We start from the raw sequence: 17,563 nt of genomic DNA on the forward strand, positions 1-17,563 counted from the left end.
CCATGCAACAATGCAAAATGCATATCCTTAGACAGCAGAGTCCCTTAAGGCTGCATCTAGACTGGCATGATTTTCCGGAAATACTTTTAATGGAAAAGTTTTTCCATTAAAAGTATTTCCACAAAAGCGTATCTAGATTGGCAAGTGCCTTTGCACAAAAGATTTGCTTTTGCGCAAAAGCATCCATGGCCAGTCTAGACGCGATTTTGAGCAAGAAAGCCCCGATCGCCATTTTAGCCATCAGGGCTTTTTTGCGCAAAACAATTCTTCCCTGTCTACACTGGCCCTCTTGAGCAAGTATTCTTGCGCAAGAGGGCTTTTTCCCGAGGGGGAGCGGGAAAGTATTTGCGCAAGAAGCACTGATTTTGTACATTACAAAGTCAGTGCTCTTGCGCAAATTCAAGCAGCCAGTGTAGACAGCTGGCAAGTTTTTGCGCAAAAGCAGTTGCTTTTGCGCAAAATCTTGCCAGTCTAGACGCATCCTTAGGGTGTATCTACATAGCAGGGCTTAACTTGAAATAAGCTATGCAATTTGAGCTACATCAACAGCATAGCTTATTTTGAAATAGCTTATTTTGAAATTGGGAGCATCTACACAGCACATATTTCAAAATAGAGCACTCTTCCTCCGACTTCCCTTACTCCTTGTACAATGAGGGTTCCAGGAGATGGAGTAAGAAATCCTTCAGCTTGACAGTATTTCGACATGATTTCAAAATAACTGCATGCTGTGTAGATGCAGACTAAGTTATTTTGAAATGATGCTAGTTATATTGAAATAATGTCGCTGTGTAGATGTACCCAAAAGGTCCTTATGCTATGATTCCCTGAAAGGGGACAAAGGGTGGGGGAAGAAGGTTGGAAAAGGAAAGGTCTTGAACTGTAGTGACCAACCACTTGAAATAATATATAGAATCCACCTGTCTGTTCTTATAGATCAGAGGTGGCCCTTATAGGTTAAAATAGGGAAGGCCATTCCTTCTTAACTTCTGTTGGCTCAAAGGAAAACAACACAACTACTTGAAACTTTCTAATCTAATTATTTTAGTCCAATAGGCCACATAACTTTTAAGGAAAAAAAGAGCTCTTAAATTTCTACAACAACACAGTACAAGCATCTTAATCCAGGATCCTTTGGTGGATTTCAGTTTTTCATGATCAAAGGGCAGTTGTATTTAAACAAAAAAGATGTAAATAGCACTCAGTATTATCATATATTTCTGTATTTGTTTATTCAATTTTGTCTATTACTGATACTTATTTTAATTTTCCATTTATCATATGGTTTTCATATTAAAATGTGATGAATATAAAACAAACATTTTGGCTGATGTAAAAAGCAGAAGAAAATCTTGGAGAAATCTGTAACCTATTATCATAGTACGAATACTTCTAATTGTAGCTGATAATTTAGCCACCCTCCTCCAAAAAAACCCTACCAAAACAGGCTGAGCAATTGTCATATTTATATTAAGATAACAGAACATTCATTGAATGTAATAGAAAAAAAACCTTATTCCCTTAGGTTTATCTTATTAAAGTAGTTTTCCTAATTGTATGTGTCCCATTAAAGGAGCCAACAGGTGACACTGCAAAGCGTATCCTCAATTCCTACAGATTTTAATGAAAGCAAAAGATGTTCAGGACCTTGCAGGATTTAGGCTCTTCATCCTTCATGTCTAAAATTCTAACTAGTCTCAACAGTAGTTTTGGAATGAAAAAAATGCAGTATCAGATCCTAGAGTGGCTTTGACTGTATTACTAAGCTATTTTTAAAGAAAATTAAAAACCTTTATCAAATCTATCTGAAAGAAAAATAATGTCTATGAAATGTTTAAATTAAAATATAGATATTGGTGTTCTTACTGGCTTTCCAAGGATAATTAAGCAGGTAGGTTTAGACAACAGAAAGGATTTTTCAGCTTCATCTTCATCAAATATATCCATAAAAGGATAATCTTGTTTTTTCTCTGGTGATGCCATTATTAAAATAGGCTAAAATAAGGGGGGAAATGTTATTTATGTAACACTAGACACAGTGATTTACATATGAGGAAGCAGACAGAAAATAACAATTGATCATCTTAGTAAACAATGGATATTGACAAAGGAAAATATAACTATTGACCATATACAATGCAGGGGCAGAGAATAATTGCAGAAAAAGAAGAGATTATAAGAACCTTCATTAATCCCATTACATGGGGATGCCATTCATGGAGGAAAGAGGACCTACCCTAAAAGTTTTGTACATTATTGGGTAAGGTTTGCAGCAAGAGGGAACACATCGAGCTGTCCCTCCTTCCCCAGCTGTCATGGTTTGCTGCCCTCTCTAAGAGCATAGAGTCACTACAGGCCATACTGCTGGGAAAGCAGGAGCCTGACTCCTGATTTACTTCGCAGAGCTGACATGCCTTCAATGTGTCAGTTAGGAACTGGGCACATACCACAGTACATAAGAACATAAGAATGGCCATATTGGGTCAGACCAATGATCCATCCGGCCCAGTATCCTGTCTGCCGATGGTGGCCAATACCAGATGCCCCAGAGAAAAGGAACACAACAGGTAATCCTCACATAATCCCTCCCCTGTCATCCACCTCCAGAGAAACAGAGGCTAAGAACCCATCCTGGATAATAGCCATTGATGGACCTAACCTCCATGAATCTATCTAGCTCTTTTTTGAACCCCGCTAAAGTTCTAGCCTTCACCGCATCCTCTGGCAAGGAGTTCCAAAGGTTGACTGTACACTGAATGAAGAAAAACTTCCTTTTGTTTTAAACCTGCTGCCTATTAATTTCATGTGGTGACTCCTAGTTTTTATACTGTGGGAATAAGTAAATAACTTCTCCTTATTCACTTTTTCCACACTAGTCATGATTTTATAGACCTCTATCATATCTCCCCTTCATCTCCTCTTTTCTAAGCTGAAAAGTCCAAGTCTTTTTAAATCTCTCTTCATATGGGACCCGTTCCAAACCCCTAATCATTTTCAATGCCAATATATCTTTTTTGAGATGAGGCTACCATGTCTGTATGCAGTATTCAAGATGTGGGTGTACCATGGTTTTATATAGCGGCAATAAGATATTTTCTGTCTTATTCTCTATCTCTTTTTAAATGATTCCTAACATTCTATTTGCTTTTTTGACTGCCACTGCACACTGAGTGGATGTTTTCACAGAACTATCCACAATGACTCCAAGATCTCTCCCTTGAGTAGTTGTAGCCAAATTAGTCCCCATCATATTGTATGTATAGTTGGGATTATGTTTTCCAATGTGCATTACTTTACATTTATCAACATTACATTTCATTTGCCACTTTGTTGCCCAATCACTTAGTTTGGTGAGATCTTTTTGAAGCTCTTTACAGTCTGCTTTGGTCTTAACTATCTTGAGCAGTTTGGTATCATCTGTAAATTTTGCCACCTCACTGTTTATCCCTTTCTCCAAATCATTTATATATAGGTTGAATAGGATTGATCCCAGGACAGACCCTTTGAGGACTCCACTAGTTACCTCTCTTCACTCTGAAAACTTACTGTTTATTCCTACCCTTTGTTTCCTGGCTTTTAGCCAGTTATCAATCCATAAAGGACCTTCTCTCTTATCCCATGATAACTTACTTTACTTAAGAGCGTTTGGTGAGGGACATTGTCAAAGACTTTCTGGAAATCTAAGTGTACTATATCCACTGGATCCCCCTTGTCCACATGTTTGTTGACCACCTCAAAGAACTAGCAGATTAGTAAGGCATGATTTCCCTTTGCAGCACCTCCTCCGCACACATCCCCTAGCTATTCCCTCCCTATAGCTGAGCAAATTTCATACGTTGTGAAATGAGCCCTCTCTTTGAGCACCATTTTTTGTTGTGCCCTTCTCCCATTACCTGAACAAACAAACAAACAAACCCACCCTAGTTTTCAAGTGCTTAAATAGCTCTTGGAATCAGGGTTAAAGTTGCCCTCCCTAACAAAATCTTAAATGGTGCCCTAAACATCTCTATAGGTTTTGATAGATTTCTTCTTTTTCAATCCCTGACTCCAAATATGACTGCAGGTGTTTCTCATGATCCTCAAACTACCCCTTTTCTTGTTTCACTTTTCTCTTATTCTTGTATTCAGTATCCTTACAGCTTCACTGTCTGCCTTTGAAATTGGCCCCAATTCTTAAAAGACTTACATGCTTAATTTTAGATAGTGAATAGCCCATTAATATCAATTGGACTATTCATAGTGGAAAAAGTTAAACAAGTTTCAGCTCTTCCCTTATAATCTTCCTACAACTCCCAGTTCACTTGAATCCCAATAGTCCTCACCTCCTCCTTTGAAGATTCACCCATGAGGTGCAGTCACCACACTGCCTCCAGCAAGCAGCAAAACCTACTCTAATTTTATCCTCTGCTAGTACAGTCAAAAATAATGTGGCAGGGTCAGAGACTGCAGACTACACAGGAAGAAGGCAGACAAAGTGCTAGCTGGGCAACAGAGAGCAATACCCTCCTTAAGTTGCTATGCCAATATATCACAAGACATTAACATGGATTGATTGGTGTTTTCGGTTCTGGCAACGGGGAAATGTAATTTGTTGTATTATTTGTTGTTAATGTAGCACACTCCCAATCCTCAGGAAATAAAAGGACCGGGCAGAAAATGATCTGGTTTGTTTTGCTTGTACATGAGCAGAATCGTCCCATGGCAGCAGCTGGGGGTGAGCTGGCATGTCACAAATTCCGATGAGGCTTTGAAGTGACTTAGCCCAGCTCCTTCAGAACAGGCTGACATGACGGTCACTTGGCTGACCCGAAACCTATGTCATCCTGTACAACTAACCAGCTCCTGATTTGATTATTTTATTGAATCAATCAAACAAACAAACAAACAAACTATATAAACACCTAACCCATCGCTCGCTGAAGTTCTTATCACATTAACTGTTTGGCACTTGTAATACCTCCCTCTCCCGCCGATACAGCTCTATAACTTTCTGCTCTTGGACTGGGAATCAGGAGCTAACCTGCCCCGGGGGAGGGGCAGGCGCGGGGCGGGCTGCAGATGTCACGCGGCTGCCTTGGGGCTGGGGGAGGGGACTGGGCGGTGCGGTCACGTTGTACCTGGGCTGCGGAGTCCGCACGGGGCCCTGCCACAGACGCTCAGGGCAGCTCGGCTTCTGGCCGGGGCCTGGGGAGAGAGGGGGGGGGAACCCTCTGGCACAGCCCCCGTCAGCTTTGTGCCAAGCGCCACATCCCCGTGCAGCCTGGGCGGGAGGGGACGGGGGTGCTGGCCAGGGCAGCGGGGGCCGGTGTCACTTACACTGCGCGGGGCAGGCACGGAACGGCCCCTCCGCTTCCTTTGCGCCGGGCTCGCAGGGCTCACTGCCCGGCACTGATTTGTGTTGCCGCGTAACCCTTAGCAACCATCGAGCCCCGCCCCGCGCCTCTTCCCTCCCGCCCCGCGCCCACTGGCCGCTCGAGCCGCGCTCCTGTAAGGCGCCGAGTTTTGAAGCGGGTGGCGACGCGCGCGTCCAACCGCCACAGCGGGAGTTACAAGCGCAGGGCCGTTCCTTAGCGGTGAACGCCAGAGGAGGGGCCGGAGCTGTCCCTAGTGCTGATGCTGGGGGCCATGAGGATGGGATCCCGTCCGCGCGTAGCCACTGGCACCCTCTCCCTCAGCGCCAGCCCGGCCCTGCGCCTCACAAATTGCCAGCGCTTCACTCTGGCGGGCAGGAGCTTGCCTCGCTGCCGCAGCCCACCCGGCACCCACACTTGAGATGGCCGCCGAGGAGTCGGTGTCGTTCAGTCCCGCGACCAGGTCACGGGGGCGCCGCAGTCTGACGCTGTCTCCGGGACCGCGCCTGCGCGCTGCGACAGCCCCGCTTCCGGCTCCTGAGTCCCGGTGTGGGGAAGCGACCGGGCGCCCTTCCCCAGGTCTGCCCGGTTCTGGTCTCACCCGGCCGCCCAGAGCCTCTGCCGCGGCCGCTGGTGCTGGAGCCCCCGAGCTGCTCGGCAGCGCCGGCTGGGGGGCGTGGCTGGCTACGGGAACCCGTCCACTCCACGTCCGTTAAACGTCAGTGTCCCTGCCGCGGCTGCCCCCTCTCCCGTTGCCGTGGGGCGGGCCCCGAGCCCCCTCCCCCGCTATCGCCATGCCCGCCGCGGCGCCGATTATCCGCTGCGTGCAGAAGCTGGTGCTGTACGAGACCAGAGCTGTGAGTAACCGCGGCTCCTGCGCCCCCGTACCTTGAGGGCGGGCGTGTGGTCTAGGGAACTGGGGAAAGAGGGTAAGGGACCCGCCTCTCCACGTCTAAAAGAGCCCTGAGAGCCCCTCTCCCCTGCCCAGTCGGAGTATCCCGGGCTGAGTGGCCACGGACCTGTCAAGCCCGAGCTCCCTGCTGTGAGGCATTTCTTATTAATAGTTCTGTTAATCGCTATATCACTGGCGTGCTTAGGAGCCCCTGTGGTGGATCAGGCTCCAATTATGTTAAGTGGTGCACAAACACATAACAAATATTTCAGAGTGGTAGCTAAGTTAGTCTGTAACAGGAAAAACTTAAAAAACAACAAATAGTCTGGTAGCACTTTAAAGACTAACAAAACATGTATCAGGAGCTTTCCCACTTCTTTCAGATGACTGGGGTGTTGGAAATCCAGAACTAAGAATAACTGGGGGAGAAGGACATTGGGTAGATAGTTTCAAAGGGATATCTGAGCCAGTCTGTAACAGGAAAAACTTAAAAAACAACAAATAGTCTATTAGCACCTTAAAGACTAAATAGTTAAGAATAGTGATAGAAATGTAGCTGTGTTAGTCTGGGGTAGCTGAAGCAAAATGCAGGACAATGTAGCGCTTTAAAGACTAACAAGATGGTTTATTATATGATGAGCTTTCATGGGGCGAAAGCTTGATGTATATCAAAGGATACAATTAAAAAAATTAACACATATGAAAAGGACAAATCACATTTCAGAACAGGAGGGGGATGCAGGAGGGGGGGAGGAAGGAAGGTAAGTGTCTGTGAATTGACGATATTAGAGGTGGGGAGAGTGGGATGTTTGTGAGTTAATGGTATTAGAGGTGATAATTGGCAAAGCTATCTTGATAATGTGTAAGATAGTTCAAGTGTTTGTTCAATCCTCTTTGGAGAGTGTCGAATTTTAACATGAATGACAGTTCAGAGGATTCCCTTTCAAGTGCAGTTTCTTGCCATTTTAACCAGAAAAGACACTCTCTCAATGACTTAACCACCTGCATTCTGCTACAAAGACCTTTTACATTGGGTAGATAAGTTTCAAAGGGATAGCTGCGCCAGTCTGTAACAGGAAAAATGTAAAAACAACAAATAGTCTATTAGCATCTTAAGGACCAAATAGTTAAAAGAGGCTGATAAGAACTATAACAAAAAGATAGTCCTTGCCCTGAGTTTATAGTCTAGGTATAAAACAAGATCCAACTGATGGATACAGACAGGAAATGGTCAGGGGAGTACAAGGGAACAACGAGACACTATCGGTCAGGCAACATTGCAAAAAAGAAAGTTTTGTGATGTTTTGAAAGAGGATAACTGCTTTAAACACTGCAGCATTCCCCAGTAATAAAGGCAAATATTAAGGTGAGGCACTTCTGTTACTTTCTTCATTATTTTATCATGAGATTAGGGACTTGCAAAACAAACTTGACTATAACAAGAGGATATTTTTGTTAATAGATTAATGCTATAATTAGGCATGTTGGCATATAGTCAAATAAACGATTAAACAATAAACCTGCGCTTATCAGTTAATCCTGTCGATACAGAGGCAGGAAGAGGGGGGAGTGTATGAAGTTGATAGGATACAGAGTAAGGATGTTAAGGGCTAGTCGACTATCCGTGCCTCTATCAGGGTACGTCTAAACTACGCTTTATTTTCGAAAGAGGATATCTTCTTCCGATCTCAGTTTCGAAAGCGAAAGTATTCGGGACCTGGAAAAACTGCGTAAACCTGATTTTTTTAAGGAAGAGCGGTTTTTCAAAAAAGGAGGGGGGGTCCGAAACAATTGCTTCCAGACTGCTTTCACTTTCGAAAGACCCGCTTTTGAAAATGAGATCAGAAGAAGATATCCTGCAGAATTTGCATATCCTCTTTCGAAAATAAAGCCTAGTCTAGACATAGCCTCAGATAGAGCCTCAGATAGAGGCAGCAAGGAAGGGAAGGACAGGAGTACTTCTAAGCAGTAGCACCTTACAGAGCCCGGGGTCAGCTGGAGTCCCCAGCCTACCCTAGGCTCTGTGTGGCGCTGCTGCTTTGAAATACCGTGGTTGCGTTCCAAAGGGGCAGCACCGCCCTATTGACTAATTGAATAGTCAATTAGTGAATTACATGATACTTAACATCCTTAATACAGAGACATCAAGGGGGCATGTCGCTTTAAGCAGTTTCCCCCCGAGCACTGGATACACCTGCCACTCTCAACCCTGCACTGGTGAGGGTGCCTCCCGCTCACTGGAGTGCAGGGGCGGGGCAGGCTGGAGCTGATATGCATGGAGAACCAGCTTTCAAGCCAACTCCCCACGCATATCGACTCCCCTCTATAGAGATGGGCGGTAGGAGCTGGTGCATGGGGGAGCCTTCTTAAAAGCCGGTTCCCCCCAGAAGCCTAGTCGCTCGCTTCTGCCTCTGAGTGGGGGGAATGGCAGAGGAAGCTGCCACAAAGCAGTCTCTGTCCACTGGAGGTCCAAACTCCCCGTGGATAGAGGCTGCTTTGCATCCCACAGAGCAGCCTCTGGTCATGGCGAGCCTGGGCCCACTGCAGGCAGAAGCTGCTTTGCGGCAACATCCTCTGTCCAAGGAGGGTCTGAGCTTCCCATGGACAAAGGATGCCCTGCATCCCCTGCAGCAGCCTCCGTGGGGAGCTCGGACCCCCATAGACAGGGGCTGCTGCCACCCTGTGCTGCTCCCTCTGTATGAGAGGCAGCAGACAGTTGGTTCGTGAGGGGAGCTGGTTTTTAATGTGGCTCCCCTTGTGGACCAGCTCCTGCCTGCTACCCCATGCTGCTGCCTCTCTGATAGAGAGGCAGCAGTGCCGGGTAGCAGGGGGCTCTCTGGGAGTGGGGCCAGAGTGTACTGGCTTCTGGCCCTGCCCCTGGGGACTATTGAATAGTCATGTAACGGCTAAAATTTTGTGCAGTTACATGACAATTGAGTTACATGATATCTAACATCCCTAGCTTTCGTTACATTTTTGTTTTGAATCTGCAAAACTGAAAGTGTTGCTAATGTCAGTATGAGTTCATCAAAACCTCAGGTACAGAAGTGATCCAAGAATATTAGACAACAAGGTGGGTAAAGGAAGATCTTTTATTGGCTCTGATTCTGTTGGTGAAAGATACAAGTTTCTGAAATATATGGCGCTCTTGTTGAGGTCTTGCTGTAACTTGATAACTTGTCTCTTTCACTAATGAAAGTTGGCTCAATAAAAATATTATCTCACACACCTTAGAAAATTTCCTTTACTGGCTTTTGAAGGCAGATATTATAGGCAGTCCTTTCTCTCAGAAAAAATTCATTAGTTTCTTTGGCAGATATTAGTAATCCATGCTGATATTTATAATCCAGAAAATAAATTTTGGGTAATATCTTAATGGTAGTTGGTTTGGGGTGTATTTTAAATTGAATTACTAAAGGAAATCAACTGGAAACCTAGCCAGTTTAATATAAATTGAAAGCAATTTCAGGTTTTAAACCTGCTGAGCAGTCACAACTGCCGCAGTTGGAGGTTTTGCAGCCATGTATTCCCTAACAATTTTTTTCTGTCCCCTTTTGTTCTATGAAAGACCCACACAAACAAATTGGCTGACCGTACTGTAGAAAATAACTATGCTAGCAACTGCATAAAGTAAATAAAATACTTAAAACAAAATACAGGACTATGTAGCACTTTAAAGACTAATAAGATGGTTTATTAGATGATGAGCTTTTGTGGGCCAGACCCACTTCTTCAGATCAAATAGTGGAAGAAAATAGTCACAATCATATATACCAAAGGATACAATTAAAAAAAAATGAACACATATGAAAAGGACAAATCAAATTTCAGAACAGAAGGGAGATGCGGGGGGTGGGGGGCGGGAGGGAAAGGTAAATCATAAAATACTTAGTTTTTCAAATCTAGCAAGCATCGGGCTTGTCCTTACTGCAGTGATAGCACAAGGTATATTGTTGAATGTTGCCTCAACCTGACTTCTGTTCCCACACAAATAGTTCAAGTAAAGTGGTGCTTTAAACTTCAGCATGTTGGCGTACCATTGGGTGTGGATTCAAGGTCAAGTGCTGCTACTCATTGAGCTGGTAATGCAGTGGTGATTCCGTTACTCTGTGAAGCTGAGGACTTGTCTACATGTGCAGAACTGCAGTGGGATGGGACGGGTCTGGGCACTGCTGAGGGCATCAGCTTTGGGGGAGTTACTCAAAACCAGGGCTACTTGGAGACCTTTCCCAAATAGGTCATAAACACATAGGGCTTCAATTGTCAATCTGGCCAGCAGGAAGCCTCATGAACAAAACCCCTCAGACGCCCGGGGCAGAGCAGCTGGGGTGGTGGGTTGGTCCTGTAGTGCTACCCCTTGGCAGCACCCCAGCTGCTGTGCCCAGACCAACCTGGCAGCACCCCAGCTGCTCTGCCCCAGACTTCCCCAAGTTATCCGCTGCTGAAACTGACCAGCAGCTGACTCCGGGAAGCCCGGAGCAGAAGCAGAGCAGGTGGGGTGCTGGGTTGGTCCCGTAGCGCCACCCCTTGGCAGCACCCCAGCTGCTCGGGCTTCCCCGAGTCAGCCGCTGGTCGGTTTCAGCAGCTGCTGACTTGGGGACGCCTGGGGCAGAGCAGCTGGGATGCTGCTGGGTTGGTCCCGCAGTGCCGCCCTCCCATCCCCCCTACCCCACCCCATCCCAGACCTCTCATAGGCCCCCCTTCCGATAGTCCGGCATATTTGATAATCCGGCACCCCCTGGGTCCTAAAGGTGTCATATTATCTGAAGTTTACTGTATAGACCAGGCCAGATTCCCAAAGACTTAATGAGTACCATGTGATACTGAGGGTAAAACTTAAAAAAAAAATTGGAAACATTTTAACCTGCATCACATCAATAGTTTGATATCCACCTCTTTGCAAAAACAAACAAAACTGTAGAAATTTGTTAAAAATAGCTTTTTTTTCAGAGCTTATATCTGGAAACTTTGACTTGCATGACCCGATTTCAGGTCACTAAATCTATGCACCACCCTTTAGAGGCACACCAAATTATAAAGAAATTGGACTGTGTCCATGTAAGAGGACTTCAAAAGGTTGCCCTTTCAAAATGTGATGTTGCCCTAACTTCATTAGTGCTCTTGTGCCACTTTAATCACCTATTATGTGCTAGGTGTTTCACTGCATATTTCCCTGCAGGGTGCATGCTTGTGCATCTGTGCAGGAAGAAATGAAGGGCTGCACATCTAATTAATGAAGCTGTGCAGGTATGGTAATAATTCTACTAATAAGTGCTTCCTAGACCCTTAAGAAGACATGGAAAGTGAGCTTGGGTAGGAGGGGGGGATATAAGAGTGGGTGAGGATCAGTGGATCAGTTGGGGTTGGGGACTATGTTCTGTGTGTTCCACTCCCAGCTGGGCTGCCTGTGACAGCTAGGGAAAATTTCTGCTCTAGCGGCAGCTGCTAGGCAGAGGAGTATCTGACTCCATTTCAGCCTCAGCTGACCTGCTTGTGGGTCTGGAAGACATTGAAGTCCCCACTCTTCCAGCTGCGCTGGGGCACCTCATAGAGGAGAGACTGCCTCAGTTTCTGCCCTAGCTGGTCTGTGGGATCTGAGAGAGACTGAATATCTGAGCTCTAACTGTGGTGGGATGGCAGTCAGAGGGGAGTGGGATTGATTCTCTTTGAGCCCCAGCTGTGGAGGCTGACAGGAGAGTGACAAGTTCTGCCTGGAGAATACTCCAATGACTGTGGTTTCTTTTTTTAAAACGAATCCAGACTCTTGTATTTTTAACTTGTCATATCTGAGCTCCAGCTCAGGGGCTATAGTGGCACTGGCCAGGAGAGCTATCTCTCTCCAAACAATTTCAAAACTTAATGGAAATCACCTGAATTCCAGACAAGTGATTTTCATTAGGCTTTAGAATATGTTTGGGGACAGGCATGGCCAGATCTTTATCTAATGTAGTTCTGGCTCTTAAGAGTACTTCAGTGATTGATAAATAACAAGCATTAGGTTTAGTGTTATGCTTTGTAGGATGACCTTATTTGCAAGCTCTTTGAAGCAGGGATGCAAACTCCAAAGTCATGTGATTTTAAGGCAGGGGTGACCAGTGTTAATTTTATTTTTATTTGGTTTCATATTAAATATCTTAAGCAGTGACCTTATTAATTGTACCTTGTTTTAATATTCTTCCATATCTATGAACTTTTAAACAATATATTAGGCATAAGAACAGCCATACTGGGTCAGACCAATGGTCCATCCAGCCCAGTATCCTGTCTGCCAACAGTGGCCAATGCCAGGTATTTTGTTTGTACTGGTGCTACATATCCACACATTATCATAATATTATGCACATGCCAAAATTAAATCCTCCTGTGGATGGAAAAAATTAGAGGGAACACTGCTACACAGCAAAAGAGAATATGGTAGTTGTTTCTAAACTTACAATCTAAATTTTTACAAGTGAGAGTGATACAGAGTAGAGAGCAAAGGGTGAAATTAAGAGCTGAAGTATTAAGATCACATAGTTGGTCAGTCTAGGCAAGTCTGCATCTTGGTGGTTGTGTGGCTTTTGTTGTTGCATTTACTGTATATAAAAATTAAAGATAAGGTGGCTAAAACTGATTTACTTACAGCTGGTATTCTCAAGGGAGATCTAAATGAAGCATGTATGTTATGTAGGGTGACCGTATTTCCCCATGCCCAATATACAGGACAGTAAGGGGGTGGAGGATGAGTCTGCTGGCGCCTGGGGCTTCAGCCCCAGAGTGGGGGCGGAGACAGGAGCCACCAGCACTTGGAGCTCCAGTGGCTGAAGCTCCAAGTGCTGTTGGCTCCCTGCCCTCTCTGTTCTGCTTAGTAAATGAAGTTCATCCCCACAGCAGGCAAGGTGGGGAGGGAAGGGGAGCTGCTGGTTCTCAGAGCTTTAGCAGCTAGAGCCCCGAGCACTGGTGGCTCTGGCTCTCCCCCTCCCCCGCTGTGGGGCTGAAGCCCTGAACACCAGCAGCTCCCCTTCCCTCCGTGGGGCTGAATCCCAGAGCGCTGGCGGCTCCTCTTCCTGCCCCCCCGGGGAAATATGGGACAATGTTCCATTTTTTGTTTTGTTTTTTAAATCGGGACACTTGGAAGAGGGATTAAATAGTGTTATGGCTTGGTGGACCATTGTAATCCTAATTGTAAAGAACCACATGCATACATAATATGGCACAGTACTGTAAGTGGAAACCCTTTTGCAGAGAATCATGTGATGTACAGTGTAGATACCACGGCAGAGTCAGGTCCTATGTGCTGTAATTGCCTTAAATGCATAAAAGCAAGTCACATTTTCTCCTCTTCTGAAATAAAGACCTTCACTCATACCAATTGGAATTTTTTGGGAGGGAGGAGTAAAGAATGCTGAATAGGGCTTTAAATTCTATTTAATTTCATTTTAAATATTTGGACTTAGGTTTGTGAATGTGTTTTCAAAAACAAGCCTTTTGTTCATCTTCAGTGTTTAGCTAGTATGAATGTTGATACCCAGGAACAGTGTAAATCATATTGCTGATCCTCCTCACACATCATAAATCCAGGTGACTGTTCATGTTACAAGCAAGGCTAAGTAGAGCTTCATGATTACACCAAGTTTTCCTGCTAGGCTGAGAATTATTAAAGGCTACACCCTGTTGTGCTTAGGAGAGTACTGATGGAAGGAATTAGCAAAACAAGAGCTTCCTACAGCAAGTCAGTCTGTAATTTGCACTTGCTGTTAATTACCCTAAATTTAGAAAATAATTCAGTTTTGTGTTTACCCTTTTGTTATATACAGGAAGTCCCCGGGTTACATCAATCCGACTTGCGTCGGATCCCTAGTTACGAACGGGAGGGGGGGGGGGCGCAGCTAGTGCGGGCTGCCTCCCCCACTGTTGCCACCTCTGGCGGCGCGTGGGCGCTTCCCCCCAGCAGACCAGGGAGATGCGGAGCGGCTTTTTTCGCCACGGAGGATGCGGGTGGCGGGACCGCTGAGACATGCTGCGGTCCCGCTGCCCGCGTCCTCCGCAGCGAGAAAAGCCGCTCCGCGTCTCCCTGGTCTGCTGGGGGGAAGTGCCCCTCGCGCCGCCGGAGGCGGCGACAGTGGGGGAGGCAGCCCGCACTAGCTGCGCCCCGGCGGCGGCATTTCCATTCAGGTGGTGCTGAGGGAGCCTGGCGTGCCCGGTGCATTGTGGGACTGGGCTGGGAGTCCCGTTCGTGGGAGGAGGCGGCGGGAGGGCGAGGAGCGAGCCGGTAAGAGGGAGACCTGGGGGGGGGGGGGGGGCAGGCAGGGAGATTTAAAGGGGAATCCGCCTCCGCCGTTAAACACCCGGCCCTGCGCCGGGCTGCAGCCTCCGGGCGCTGCAGCGGCTGGTCAGGGCGCACGGGGCACGCTTGGCCCCAGCCCCAGAGCCTGGCTGTGGGGGAGGGGAGCGGGGGAAGGGGATGTGAAGCGCCGCCGGGGCCGCTTTAAAAAACTCGCTGCACCGAGGCCGGCAGGCGACGGGTTAAATTTTTCACCTGCCGACATTTTTGTTGCCGCTGGGGCCCCGCGCCGTTGAGTCCCCTGGCCGGGGAGCCTGGCGCATGCCACTCGCGGGGAACATTCCACCCCTTTACCGCCCTCCCCGGGGCTGCGGCGGCGGCAATGGGGGGCGGCTGCGGCGCTTCGCCTCCAAAGGCTGCCCCGGCACCTCTGCTTGCAGCAAAGGGTTAACTCTGCTCCTGCTGACATTTTACCTGTCTCCCCCCCCCCCCTTCCTCCACACTTTTCCTGCTAATAATTTCATGTGTAAGGGAGATCGTCCGTACCCCCCACCCCCGCTTCTGCACAGCTCCGTGGAGGAGCCTCCGGGGGTGGGGTGGGGTGTTGGAAGGGGATTGCTGTGTGCGTGGCTCTTTCCTGTGCACCGCCAGCCAGGCTCCTGCACTGCTGCACAAAGAGCAGCAGTAGAGGCCCTTGCTTGCCTTTAAAGGCAGCAGCTTGAAATTTAAGGTGTCCCAGAGCCATGTATATCCGCAGCCCTCAGCGCTACACTCAATGGAGAAATGCTCGTTGCAGTTTTTCACCCTGTAGATATCCCTCACTTGTGTTGCTATTCCCTGTCCTTGGGTTTATTTTGGGTAGGTACCTGGTCCTGTTCCGAGACGCGCCGCCTGACAGGCGGTTCAGCCGGCACTGCCCTGAGCGCTGCAGGGGAAGCGCCCCCCGTGCCGCGGGAGGCGGCGACAGTGGGGGAGGCACCCCGCCCTGCCAGCTTTGGGTCCATTGGCCCAGCGGATGCCCATGGGCAGCTCCAGCACCCCCCGCTGTCGGCAGGAAGGAGGGTCTTGAGAATAAAGCTTGAGAATAAAGGACTGAGGGAAGTGAGGTGTGGGAGAATAAAACTGAGCTCTGGAGAAATGTTTGGCTAGAGTTTCCCCTACAATATGTACCAGTTCCGACTTACATACAAATTCAACTTAAGAACAAACCTACAGTCCCTATCTTGTACGTAACCCGGGGACTGCCTGTAATGAGTACAGTGAAAATGTCCACTTTCTTTTCTTTTCATATTTCACTTAAGAGGTAGAAATACAAATATTACAAATAGCATTGTTTTAAAAATGCAGATCTTTTTTTAATTAGCAGTTCTGTTCAAATGAAATGTTTAAAGATTTGTTTTTGGACTAAGATTTGAACTTTTGGTGTGTGTCTCACTTTGTAATGGTTAGATCCTGGCAAATATAGGGAATTATTAAAAATGCCTGAGTAATTTCTGAGCATAGCATATAGAATGTTCTTAAATATAGATGATTTTGTACTAGTAAAATCTATCCCAGCAGAATATTTGTGTTGCCAGATTGATTCTTCCATTATAGCTTTGCACTTGATCCTCCCTAAGGAATCATTGTTTCTAGTTTGATCTTTGATACACACATGCCCATCTTGTACAATGCTCATCTCTCTGAGTCTGAATCAGATCTTAAAAATGCTCATAATTTAAATATTGAGTGTTCAGCATATGCCAATGTGAAAAAAACTTATCTTGCTGAATAACACTTGTAGTTAATCTGTGAGGTGCGTGAAAGGATCTAAAACTGGAGTAATATATTAACAACTATATAACTACAGCTGACATGAAAGGAAGCTTTTATACAAGAAGGTAGTTTGGCCTTGAATTAATTCAACTTAAGGCATCCTGCTTCTGCAAGGAGCTCCCTATAGACAGATTCTTGCATGTGTAAAGATTAGGGATGTGAAGGACTAGTCAACTATCCAATAAGCAAATGCTTTATCAGACAGTTGACAGAGGCAGCAAGGTGGGACCTGGGGCCAGCTGGTGTATACCCAAGCTGCACATTTCAAAGGTGGGAGCGAGGGGACGAGGAAGAGTTCTGATTCTATGTAGCTGATCTGTTACTGTATAATTTGCTTACTACTTCAGATCATATTCTGAAAGTGAATTGGCATGACCATTCTATAACAGAGGGATACAATGAAGAAGTGGGTCTGCCACACAAAACCTTATCACCTAATAAACCATCTTACAACTACCGAAGACTTACATTTAGAGTCACTCACTTGAAAAAAATGAACCACAAAGATAGGACATCAATATTGTTCTTTTTCATTCTCTCCATCTCCTTCTGGTTGTCTTTCTCCATTTTCCTTTTTGAGTGTCTCTTCTCTTTCCTCTCCTTCCCCCCACCTCTTTTGGCACTATAACCCCCATATATATCAATTGATCAGTTAGGGATGTTAAACCAGTTAACCGTTTTAACCGAGGTTCCACTGCCTGGCCCACTGCCTATTCCTATCATGGTTGCCTGATGCAGCCAGCTGCTGCTGGAGTTAACTGGCGAATTATATCTTTCCTGATATGATGTTGCTGGAGTTGATGTTCTCCTTCTACAAGGAAGTAGAAATGCTTTAGATGTGGAAGACAACACAGGAAGTTGACTAACATTCTAGTCAGTTTCTCTTATCACTTCTTCCATTTATAAAGTACTTCACAGAGGGACAGATGGCGCTTCTATCAAACTCTTTAAACTAAGAAGCTGTTGGAAAAAAACTGACTTGTTTACAACTGATCACCAACTTCAGCTTGTAGTCTTGCCACTGGAGATTCAGTGATGAGTAAGTGTGCCAGGGGTGGGGAATACTCTTATCTAGGTTGCATTTTTCTTCTCACACAGCTACCAGCCTTTTTTTCTTCCAGATTTAAATTGGTTTTCTTCCATCTGTGCTGTGAAGTGGAGAGTTGAGAGGCTTTTAATATTGGGGATTGATTAGAATCTTCATGAAATGCTTACAAAATGTACCTGAAATGCTGATGGCAA

At 46.1% G+C, this 17,563-nt stretch overlaps 2 protein-coding genes across 5 annotated transcripts in view; one reads left to right on the top strand and one right to left on the bottom strand.

Moving 5' to 3' along the window:
- Positions 1-5,792, bottom strand: part of AK9 (adenylate kinase 9) — a 175,308-nt gene extending 169,516 nt beyond the window's left edge. For all 3 annotated transcript variants that reach the window (XM_075923971.2, XM_014573695.4, XM_025184734.3), the window contains exons 1-2: positions 5,317-5,792; positions 1,867-1,995 (exon numbers count right to left, since the gene is read on the bottom strand). In XM_075923971.2, the coding sequence (XP_075780086.2) occupies positions 1,867-1,983 (117 nt within the window). In that variant the 5' untranslated portion in view covers positions 1,984-1,995; positions 5,317-5,792. The remainder of the gene's footprint in view (positions 1-1,866; positions 1,996-5,316) is intronic.
- A 211-nt stretch (positions 5,793-6,003) lies between these two features.
- The window catches only part of FIG4 (FIG4 phosphoinositide 5-phosphatase), a 100,638-nt gene continuing 89,078 nt past the window's right edge, over positions 6,004-17,563 (top strand). For both annotated transcript variants that reach the window (XM_075923979.2, XM_075923980.2), the window contains exon 1: positions 6,004-6,208. In XM_075923979.2, the coding sequence (XP_075780094.2) occupies positions 6,146-6,208 (63 nt within the window). In that variant the 5' untranslated portion in view covers positions 6,004-6,145. The remainder of the gene's footprint in view (positions 6,209-17,563) is intronic.

This window comes from Pelodiscus sinensis, chromosome 3 (genome assembly GCF_052426305.1).
Source record: "Pelodiscus sinensis isolate ZL-2025 chromosome 3, ASM5242630v1, whole genome shotgun sequence".
Lineage (NCBI taxonomy): Eukaryota > Metazoa > Chordata > Testudines > Trionychidae > Pelodiscus > Pelodiscus sinensis.